The sequence below is a fragment of the Oncorhynchus tshawytscha genome, unplaced genomic scaffold (genome assembly GCF_018296145.1).
Source record: "Oncorhynchus tshawytscha isolate Ot180627B unplaced genomic scaffold, Otsh_v2.0 Un_contig_20693_pilon_pilon, whole genome shotgun sequence".
Lineage (NCBI taxonomy): Eukaryota > Metazoa > Chordata > Actinopteri > Salmoniformes > Salmonidae > Oncorhynchus > Oncorhynchus tshawytscha.
In genome coordinates this window covers 1-12,225 of record NW_024607629.1, presented here as the reverse complement: position 1 = coordinate 12,225, position 12,225 = coordinate 1, and the positions used below count along the sequence as shown (strand labels likewise).

At 41.6% G+C, this 12,225-nt stretch overlaps 1 protein-coding gene across 1 annotated transcript; it reads left to right on the top strand.

The window, feature by feature from the left end:
• Positions 1–264: 264 nt before the first annotated feature.
• LOC112226389 (hydroperoxide isomerase ALOXE3-like) lies at positions 265–12,184 on the top strand (the record flags this gene model as incomplete). The annotated part of the gene is given in 15 exon segments (XM_042312535.1): positions 265–420; positions 936–1,089; positions 1,778–1,985; positions 2,359–2,440; positions 2,558–2,680; positions 3,433–3,536; positions 4,228–4,400; positions 6,838–6,981; positions 9,009–9,212; positions 10,737–10,823; positions 11,100–11,269; positions 11,403–11,524; positions 11,740–11,840; positions 12,059–12,146; positions 12,149–12,184. Coding segments are annotated over 14 exon segments (1,789 nt in total), but the record flags the coding sequence as incomplete, so codon positions are not given.
• Positions 12,185–12,225: the final 41 nt, after the last annotated feature.

The following is a 12,225-nucleotide window of genomic DNA, read 5'->3' as shown; positions in this document are numbered from 1 at the left end:
AGTGACTATACAAGACTTGTGAAATCCTGTTTGGATATCTTGCAGACCACCAAAACAGAGTCTGTGACAACAATTCAATTTCCCACCTGTAACTTGCATTGCAGTGCTGAGCAAACATTTCACCGCATGCCCTCAGAATTGCGAAATTGACGTTACAACACCCTTTCAACCACGGCTCAACCTTTACAAGCAGATTCAACATTTCTACTGTGTATTTACAATAGGTGATTGGGCAACGCTTCGCTATCAACATTGCCAGAATTTATCATGCAAGGTCAATGGTGGGAAGTAACACCCAGATATGTACATATGGTTCTACACACTCCTCCAGCCAGGTATAAAATGAGCAGTAGGGAAGGTGATCATTACATGCATGTTAAGGCACAGTTGACAGGGTACTACAAACTATCAACCAATCAGGTAAGGGAACTCTGAATGATTAATTTTTGATAATATGGAAGACATTTTCATCCAGCAAAAGAGCACAGATGTGCAGAAAATACAGTTCAACCTGATGTGCAGTGTGATTTCATGTTTTGTTTTCTTCAACTATGTGTAGAATGAGGAGGCTATTATTTAACCAGAGATCAGTGTACTGAGCCATGAATGCAATGCACACAATGCAATGGGTATTTTGGATAATGTGCACATTGAATAAGCATATTACTCCTGTCTATGGTTCATTTGCTCACTGCCATTTGCTTGTGCAACATGTCCCCCTACATGCTGTGTGTATGCAATAACTGTGGCTTTGCAAGTTTGTTATTCAAGCAAGAATACCCTCAAAACAATGATTTTGTTATATTAAAATGGATCAATGGATATCATGCAAGTCTTAATATTTGCAGAAATATTTGCACTGTCTACATTGAATGAACTGTTGTTTGCTGTGCAGTCTCAGTGTGTGCAGATAAGCCTATCATAGTGTTTTTCAGAGTCAAAATGGCAAAATACAAGGTGACTGTGCACACACACAACATCGCAACTGGCACCACGTTGAACAACGTCTTCATCAAGCTGATTGGTGAAAATGGAGAGAGTAAGCGCACGTGGCTCACTAGCTTGAAGGGACTCTTCTATCAAGACACAGTAAGTCAGTGCTCCTATCAGTACTAAGAGATATTTCTCTTTAAATCTAGAATCCTTAATTGAAACAATAACAAAGAGGCACCCCGCCTCTGTTTTGGTAAAAAGCTGAGGGATGGGCTTGTAGAAATGTCACCATTCTCAAACTCATAGAAGAATGTGTACTTTTAACCATGTTTTGTGGCTATAGCTTAGTGTTTGTTCACATTTACATTGCTTACAATCATTGGGTTCTGATTGGGTACGACAGTTGAACTAAGCAATTATAAATTACATTCTTCAAGAATCTATGGGTATATATAATTAAAAATTATAAAAATGGATGTAGCAACAAATGATTCTAGCTTCAATAAGACTTACCATTTACATTTTTCAAATACTGTACTCAAAACACACCCAAAAGAACCCAATATGTTCATACACATATAGTGTATATGACATGAAGACTTTGTTGCCTGTATGTTGGGCCCCTAAGTAATAATACTGGTAGTCCAGGATTAGTTATATTTGCCTTTGTTATTTGCTTTCTCACACAGTCCAGGTTCTGCTCTCTCTCATCTTCTCTCTGCCCCTTCCCTTTTTTCTCTCTCTCTCACTCACTCCCTCCCTCCCTCCATCTCATTCTTTCATTCCCTCCATCTATCTCTCACTTCCTCCATCTCTCTCTCTCTCTCGCCTGCTCTCTCTGCAGGGGTCTCGTGAATTCGACGTGGTGTGCCCCTCCTCCATCGGCAAGCTGGTGCTGATAGAGCTGGACAAACAGCCCCTCCCACTCTTCCCCCTGGATGCCTGGTTCCCATCCAAAGTTGTCGTGAAGACGCCAGAGAGAGACACATGCCAGTTCCCCATCTACCGTTGGATTATGGACAAGGAAGTGCACCTGTTCAGAGAGGGCACAGGTCAGCACGGTGTGACGTTATGAAACAACATCACATGCAAACATGTTAGAATGAGTGCTGACCTACATACACCTGCATTGCTTGCTGTTTGGGGTTTTAGGCTGGGTTTCTGTACAGCACTTTGAGATATCAGCTGATGTACGAAGGGCTATATAAATAAATTTGATTTGAATGAGTAATGCTTGGGAAAAAAGTGGATACTTGCAGCCATTGGGGGGGGGCATTTTCTTCATGTGTGCATGATGTCACTAAGTTTTAAAAGCTACTTTTCCTCTTAGGGCCACTGTACATATAGTAATACATGCAACACTGGTTCTGAAGGATTAGTGCAATAATATGTGTGATTAACTTGATTTATTATTATTTTTTTCAGCTAAAAGGCTCTGTGATGAAACTAATCATCTTGCCAGGTACAGCAGGGAACTGGAGATGAAGATGAGAGCTGAGCTGTACTGGTAGGTGCTGTGGTCTTTCGTCCTAGCTGCCCAGTCTGTCCATTATATCTGACCAACGTCCATATATTTCCTGCTCCTCCTCTTTCTCCTGCTCCTCCTGCTCCTCCTCCTACTCAGCTGGGATACCTACAAGGAGGGTTTCCCCGGCAGCATGAAGGCAGACAACCCTCTGGATCTTCCCAGCGAGATCCAATTCTCGTTCACCAAGGCCACCCAGTTCCTCTTCACCGCCGCCACCGGGTGAGTTCCTCGCCTAAGCCAAATGTATACCCGACTTGAGTACACAACACGAGAATGCAATGTGCTACTCATAATGGCTTCCCTATGTGGTTATGTGGTAATTTACAGAATGAGGAATTGGCGTGCTCAACTCGAAAGTCTGTAGTAACAAAAAGTTGTTGGGTGCCGGGTTCAAAAGGCATGCACTGGGGGAAACCCCAAAACCCTCATTCATTAAAATATTCTTTACATTTTAATGTATTTTTAGGCACTAGAAGTTGTGAAAAATAGTAGAATAATGTATGTGAATAATGAATGTAAATTATGATTGTGAAAAAAGATACGACAATGTTTCATCATTTATAACTATGTGTGAATGTGTGAATTTTTCTCCAAACGCTGATGAAGGCTGTCGCCCAAATGTGTCTGATTGCTCTGCCCTCTCCTGCTGATAATTACATTAAAACGTAAGAATAGTTCAGTGCGGATTTGAGCTTTTTTCCTTTGTCCAGTACGTGGTGAGTTTAACATTTTGGGTTGCACACACTTGCATATTTTTACGACTATGCAGGACAGCCATTTTTTCGTAGCTAATTGCGCTGTGTACGTCGGGCATAATTCATCCTCTAAGGACAGTTCAAATAGTACTTCCTGCAGAAGATCATTAATACTCTTCTAAAGTATTCCATTCATTTATATTGTTGAGTTGTACATTTGCTCTGCGAAACTCTATTGGCTCAGCTTGACATAGTTCCTTGTCTCCCATTCTGTAGGATCACTGAGCTGAAACTGAAGGGGTATTCTGACAGCAAGAAGAGCTGGAAAAACATTGATGAAATCAGCAAAGTCTTCTGCTGCAATAGAACTGTCATCTCAGGTGAGTGCATTTCATAGGTGCATTTGCAGAATTAACTCCAGGGGCCTGTTTATTAGGTGGTAAACATTTTGAAACAAAGTGAAAGGGGGAAGTAATACTACTTGAATATTTCAAATAACAATATACATTCTGTACCAGTCAAAAGGTTGGACACACCTACTCATTCAAGTTTTTTTTCTCCATTTTCACTATTTTCTATATTTTAGAATAATAGTGAAGACATCAAAACTATGAAATAACACATATGGAATCATGTAGTAACCAAGAAAGTGTTAAACAAATATTTTATATTTGAGATTCTTCAAAGTTGCCACCCTTTGGCTTGATGACAGCTTTGCTCACTCTTGGCATTCTCTCAAATCAAATCAAATCAAATTTATTTATATAGCCCTTCGTACATCAGCTGATATCTCAAAGTGCTGTACAGAAACCCAGCCTAAAACCCCAAACAGCAAGCAATGCAGGTGTAGAAGCACGAAGTAGAAGTAGAAGCTCAACCAGCTTCAAACATTTGACTGGTACTGTATATACTGAAAATGACCCTGGATTACTAGGCATCATCTGGAAGAAAACAGACTGAAACAGGGAGGGAATACCTGTCCAATAAGAAACTATTGATTTTATTTTCTGTTGCAAAAGGTTTTGCTATGGTGTGCACTAATTAATACGACCCAGAATTTCCTCCTTCCAGACTACGCACAGGAGCACTGGAAGGAAGACGAGTTTTTCGGATACCAGTATCTGAACGGCTGCAACCCCATGTTGATCCGTCGCTGCTCGGAGTTGCCGGCAAATTTCCCCGTCACAGGAGACATGGTCAAGCCCTCTCTTCGTGGGTCGTCCAGCCTCATAAGGGAATTGCAGGTACTGTACAGTATGTCAAAATGGGACTCTTTGTTAAAAGTTGCCTAAATTATTGCAGTACCACTTCTACCAAGGGTGGCGCTGGACTAGGGGCAGTCCTCTTGGACCAAGGTGAATATCTTAGATATTCACAATTATCAATGGAAGTCAATGGAGATCCCTTTGTTGGATGTCTAGATGTCCACTTTCTTGGACCATCAGAGGCATGTACCAGATTCCTTTTTGGACCTACAGATGACTTTTGAGGAGGCCCATCCAGTATGTTTCTCAATAGCTAGGTTTCCATCCAATTGGCGATAGATTTTCATGCAAATATTCTCAAATCTGCATAAAAACAATGTGCACATTTCCCCACGATAGATGTTTCCATCAAATTGACCTGTTGCGGATATATCAAATCAAATCAAATCAAATTTATTTATATAGCCCTTCGTACATCAGCTGATATCTCAAAGTGCTGTACAGAAACCCAGCCTAAAACCCCAAACAGCAAGCAATGCAGGTGTAGAAGCACGGTGGCTAGGAAAAACTCCCTAGAAAGGCCAAAACCTAGGAAGAAACCTAGAGAGGAACCAGGCTATGTGGGGTGGCCAGTCCTCTTCTGGCTGTGCCGGGTGGAGATTATAACAGAACATGGCCAAGATGTTCAAATGTTCATAAATGACCAGCATGGTCGAATAATAATAAGGCAGAACAGTCAGGTGGAAGTTGAAACTGGAGCAGCAGCATGGCCAGGTGGACTGGGGACAGCAAGGAGTCATCATGTCAGGTAGTCCTGGAGCTCAGGTCCTAGGGCTCAGGTCCTCCGAGAGAGAGAAAGAAAGAGAGAAGGAGAGAATTAGAGAACGCACACTTAGATTCACACAGGACACCGAATAGGACAGGAGAAGTACTCCAGATATAACAAACTGACCCCAGCCCCCCGACACATAAACTACTGCAGCATAAATACTGGAGGCTGACAGGAGGGGTCAGGAGACACTGTGGCCCCATCCGAGGTCACCCCGGACAGGGCCAAACAGGAAGGATATAACCCCACCCACTTTGCCAAAGCACAGCCCCCACACCACTAGAGGGATATCTTCAACCACCAACTTACCATCCTGAGACAAGGCTGAGTATAGCCCACAAAGATCTCCGCCACGGCACAACCCAAGGGGGGCGCCAACAGACAGGATGACCACAACAGTGAATCAACCCACTCAGGTGACGCACCCCCTCCAGGGACGGCATGAGAGAGCCCCAGTAAGCCAGTGACCCAGCCCCTGTAATAGGGTTAGAGGCAGAGAATCCCAGTGGAAAGAGGGGAACCGGCCAGGCAGAGACAGCAAGGGCGGTTCGTTGCTCCAGAGCCTTATAAGTCTGTGTGATGACGTAGTGCACATAAAAATAACCTTTATGGTTCCCATGTAACCAAACATAAAAATTACCTTTGTGGTTCCCATGTAACCAAACATAAAAATAACCTTTGTGGTTCCCATGTACCCAAACATAAAAATAACCTTTATGGTTCCCATGTACCCAAACATAAAAATAACCTTTATGGTTCTCATGTACCCAAACATAAAAATAACCTTTGTGGTTAAATTCCCATGTACCCAAACATAAAACATTTAAACATGTAAATGACATTTCCATCGCATTTTCAACTCTGATGGCTTTGTCACAATTATTTTTCTGTAATATAGCAAATGTGCCCACTCTGGTCTTGGCACATGCACTCCAGCCAACAGCTGGCAGATACAGTGCAGGTATAATCTACATGATGACATTATTATATGGATAAAAAATAACATTTTTATTTATCAATGGCAGTCAAGCATCTGACATCATGTCACCAGAAAAAGACCCTAGATATGTATTGGAAAGGAGCATCAAGTTCATCACTGTGCACTTTCACCACCCTGTGAAGTTTATCATAACTTATTTCATCTTATAAACTGTATGTTTTCCTGAGTCGTAGTGAGAGGACCACACAACTTAGATATGATGGTTATTATATCCATTTTTGCACATAAAAGTGCCATTCCACCACCATTTCTCGCATAATACATTTTACAGACACAAAAATATCCCACCTTGTCTAGCATATTTTGTTTTGTTGACATGCTGAGGGTTTACAGACAAACATTCTGTTTCCTTCAGGCCTGTCGTGACATGTACTTCAAAAATGTTGGATGAAACCTGGTCACTGAAAAAATGAAAAACATCCCAGTATTACTTTCTTTGATGTTTTTGTGGGGGATGGAGGTGACCCTAAAATCCAAGAAAGTAATCGCAAAAATAACTTTATTGGATGTTTTTTGGGATAATCCTAGTAAAACACAGAGCTACAATATCTGTCCCATTCCAAAATACCAAGCAAGTGGACTGTAATCCTAACCTGTTGTATTGTAACTGTTGGATTTATTCTCCCATGTCATCCAATCCCAAACAGAGCGGCAACATATTCCTGCTTGACTACAAGAACCTGGATGGATTAAAGGCAAACGTGATCCATACGAAAAAACAGTACATGGCGGCTCCTCTGGTTCTGCTCTACAGAACCCCTGATGACAAGCTGGTTCCCATCGCCATCCAGGTAAGGTTGCCCTAACTAACTTTGAAGTGAAGACTACAGTCACGGAGACCATTACAAGTGAGAGAGTCTGTAAACCCATCATGTTTCAATCTCCTTTAGAGAGCCCACTTACCCATGGAGGCTGGTGGAGATAGAAATGGAGAGTACAGGCTCATTACTACCGCTCCCTTCTTTACGTTCCAAACATTACAACTAGCCCGTCCTCCCCACGTTTCCCTCCACCAGCCTCCACTGTATCTGACAGCGCCCAAAGAAAATGTGTTTGATATTGTCTTCAAATGCTTTGAATTAATGCATTACACACTTAAAACATATGGTTCATCAAGGGTCCTTTGGGAAGGGTGATGGTTTTATGTGAAACCTTTGAGTCCTTCAATGCTTCTTTGGAGTTCAGGGAAGGGTTCTTTCCTCTTTTGTGGTAAACAAATGTGTGTGTGTGGGGGGGGGGTTCTCAAAGCTCATTTCGAGTGAGAGTGTCATTCCAGTTTATCTTTGTGTTATTGTGTCATTACATGTTAAATATGACTATGGCTTGTGAAAGTGTCTTGTGAAATACATAAGGGATAATCAACGACTATGTGTTCTCTGGAAAATAATTAATAATGGGGTGTGTTCCACAACGCGCTAGCAGAGTGGAACTAACCTTCCACAGAGTTACATTATTTTCCAGAGTAGCATAGAGCCCCTGTCACGCCCTGACCGTAGATTGCTTTGTATGTTTCTATTTTTAGTTTGGTCAGGGTGTGATGTGGGTGGGTATTCTATGTTGTATGTCTAGGTGTTGTGTTTCTATGTTTAGGCCTGGTATGGTCCTTTATTCGCTTGTTTTCTGTGTTCAGTGGAATAAATATGATGAACACTTACCACGCTGCATATTGGTCCGATATTTCTTACTCCTCCTCAGAAGAGGAAGACGACAACCATTACAGCCCCGAGTTGATTATCCCTTTTATACCATGGCTATAATTTAGCACATTTACTTGATAGAAATGTGTTCATTTGGCAGGGATAAAAGAGTTCAACATCCACTGAAATAGCTAGCAAGTTTACTAGATAGCGACACTAGTTGCTTGGATAACCAAAAATACTTGCTAGTTTAGCTAACCAAACCATCAGTCCTAGCTTGCTATTATAAATTCTAATTCAACAATGCCACTAACATTATCCTAAAGCCATGTGTGCATTGTTGAGCTTATAATATGAATAAAACATTTTTTAAACAAATTTATCAACAGTTTTAAGCTAAACGGTCTGATCTGTTGCATCAGACTATTACATTTTTACATTTTAGATGTGCAGTGGTTGTATGCATTTTGAATCTGTCATTCTTTTGTACCATAGACATATTTTGTATCATCCCAGGGATGACAGGAAGCCCTTAATTATAAAGACATAACATGTAGGCTATTTGGTTGTAATTGCAATGTTGCAACATTTTTTAGACTATCAAGGGTGTCCAACCATCCTCCAGGAGAGCCTTAAAGGGGTAGTGTTGTATTTTGAGACTGATTGAATATGCTATGAAGCCAATAGACAGTGTAGCCTCCATTTTTGTCTGATTCTCTATGGTAAAAAAAAGATAGTAATGCATTTCATTTTGTAAAGTGGTTCCTTGCATCATACAATGATGTACAAAACATAGAAATGGTGTTACAGACCATTTTTGTGTGTCTTGAGCTTTTGGACAAGTAAAAATGTTTCCTACTTGTCCAAAGGACAAGTGGCTAAAAAAGTAAATGTCAAGCCCTAAACCAAAAAGAGTTGTAATGATAGCAGAACCCTTTTTGGTGCTATGTAGAACATTTAAAAAAAAGTTATTTATAGAACCTTAGGAAAGGGTTCTTTATAGCACCATAAACGTTCCATTTATAACCTTAAGTTCATGGTTATTTATAGAACCTTCAAAAAGGGTTCTATGTAGCACCGAAAAGGAATCCGCTATTGTTATTATTTGTATTTTTCCATTAAACAGGGATAATGTTGCTGGTAGCCATCTATGAGGTACCTAACACTCTCTCTCTCCACAGCTGAAGCAGAAGCCTGCAAAAGACAACCCCATCTTCCTTCCTACTGACTCTGAGTATGACTGGCTCCTGGCCAAGATCTTTGTGAGGAGCGCTGACTTTCAAGAGCACCAGCTCAACGTCCACCTGCTGCGCACTCACCTCCTGGCTGAGGTGTTCGCTGTAGCACTGCTGCGCAACATGCCCATGGTGCACCCCCTCTACAAGGTACATAACACAGTACAGCATAGCATAACATAGCATAAACCCAGGAGGTTGGTGGCACCCTAATTGGGGAGGACGGGCTCGTGGTAATGGCTGGAGTGGAATGTTATCAAACACATGGCTTCCATTCACTCCATTCCAGCCATTATTATGAGCTGTCCTCCCCTCCGCAGCCTCCACTGAGCATAGCATAGCATAACATAATATTAGCATAACATAACATAATATTAGCATAGCGTAACATAATATAGAATAGCATAACATAATATAGCATAGCATAACATAATATAGCATAACATATCATAGCATAACATAATATAGCATAACATATCATAGCATAACATAATATAGCATAACATAATATATCATAGCATAACATATATCATAGCATTGAATAGCATAGGATGCATGGCTCTATAGCCCGTACAGGAGTTGTACAAGACAAGATAACTACTAACAATTGGAAATTGGGGAGAAAAAGGGGGTAAAAAACGATGTATAAATAATAATATAGCATAGCATAACATAGCAGAAAATAACATAGAATAACGTAACATAATAAAGCATAAGATAAGATAGCATAATATATTATATCATAGCATATATAACAGTATACAACATAACATAATATAGCATAGCATATCCAGTTAGTGCTCCGAGGATCAAATAAAATAACATTTTATTTGTCACATGCGCCGAATACAACAGCTGTAGACCTTACTGTGAACTTCTTACTTACAACAATGCAGTTTTAAGTAAATAGAGTTAAGAAAATATTTACTAAATACAATAAAGTTTTTAAAAAGTAACACAATAAAATAACAATAACGAGGCTATATACAGGTGGTACCGGTACCGAGTCAATGTGCGGGAATACAGGTTACTCGAGGTAATTGAGGTAATTTGTACATTTAGGCAGTGGTAAAGTGAGGGGTGAGGTCAATATAAATAGTGGCCATTTAATTGATTGTTCAGCAATCTTATGGCTTGTGGGTAGAAGCTGTTAATGAGCCTTTTGGACCTAGACTTGGCGCTCCAGTATTGCTTGCCGTGCGGTAATAGAGTGAACAGTCTATGACTTGGGTGACTGGAGTCTTTGACAATTTTTGGGGCCTTCCTCTGACACCGCCTAGTATAGAGGTCCTGGATGGCAGGAAGCTTAGCCCCAGTGATGCACTGGCCCATATGCACTACCCTCTGTAGCGCCTTACAGTCGGATGCCGAGCAGTTGCCATACCAGGCGGTGATGCAACTGGTCAGGATGCTCTCAATGGTGCAGCTGTAGAACTTTTTGATGATCTGAGGACCCATGGCAAATCTTTTCGGTCTCCTGTGGGGGAATAGGCATTGTTGTGCCCTCTTCCCGACTGTCTTGGTGTGTTTGGACCATGACAGAGGATAATGACACATGAAAGTATAATACATTTCTTTCTAATGTGGTCCTCCAGACAGTCTTTACCAATGCCAGTTTCTCTCTTGGGATTGTTGACCATCCATCCTTTTTTCCACCCTGGTTTACTGCTTTAGCTTCTGATTCCACACACCCGCTACACCCTCCAGATCAACCTCTTGGCCCGGGCATTTCTAATAGCTGATGAAGGAGTTTTCACTCAGGTAGGCTACTGAGTGGACTGTTTCCACAGAAGTGTGTGGTGTCCAAATTAGGAATCACACATCCATGGAAGTTGTGTCAGAGTCAGCATACATGTGGTTGTATGTCTTGTAGTGAACCTACAGTACCCCCAATTATTGTCATTTGGCCCTCCTGGTCAACATACTTGCTGGTAGGTTCACTATCTCTCATAGAACCAGTGTAATATTGCAGCTTAGTTAAAGTACATTATAATGTTAAAGAATTATGTAATCAAGTAACTTTAAGTGACGTTGTAGTTTGCTGCTTCGGGCGGAGAGGGGATGATTGAGATCCTGAGGAGATCTGTGGCCTCATTGACCTACAGCTCCCTCTGTATGCCGGAAGACATCACTGCACGAGGTCTGGAGTCAGTCCCCAACAACTACTACAGGGATGATGGACTCAAGATGTGGGACATCATCCACAGGTAGGCTACGACAGAGCAAACCTACATGGTGGTAGTACAGTATCATCAGCTGGCAGAATCTACAGTGAAAGCATAGCTCTACATAGATATGATATCTTCTTCCTTCGTTCTTCCATTGTCGCCTTCCGTATAGGTTTGTAGAGGAAGTGATTAGTTTCTATTACAAGAGTGACTCAGAGGTCCGGGAAGATCAGGAACTACAGAACTGGATCAAGGATATCTTTGACCATGGCTTCCTGGCCCAAGAATGCACAGGTGACGATGTAGAGGGTAATATGGGGGTGTGTTGTAATGACGTATGGTGAAATGTCTTGTTTTTGCCAATATGTTTTTGGTTTCTGGTCCATAACTTCCCCGGCATAACTCACAACTTCCATGGACGTGACTGTCCTATAGTCACAGTCCACCCAGCTCCACTGCCATAACTCCATTCATCACACACCTCTCTCCATTCTTATCTTTCTGTCCAGGAATCCCTCAGTCTTTCTCCACTGTGCCAGAGGTTGTCAAGTTCGTCACCGTGGTGATCTTCACCTGCTCAGGCCAACATTCTGCTGTCAACTCTGGACAGGTGGGTGTAACGTAGCCCATACTTTTTTTTCAAGTATGTTATTAATCTAAATCTAACAACTACTGACGTTTTCTGCCTCCTCTACCATTTAGGAAGAGACATATTTGTAAAAATGTTGCAAGGTTTTGCTGTAATTCCTTGCCACTATCATATCATCATTTTAGAATGGCAGCATATTGGATGTCAGTAATAATCAGTCATTCTTCTTCTTGTTACAGTATGACTATGGTGGCTGGATGCCCAACACCCCCATCTCCCTGCAACAGCCACCTCCCACCACTAAGGGGCAGTCTACTGAGAGCACCATGCTGAGACCTTGCCAGATGTCGGCACAACAGCACAGGGCATGTCCACTATGTGGCTCCTTAGCAAGCAATCCACTGAC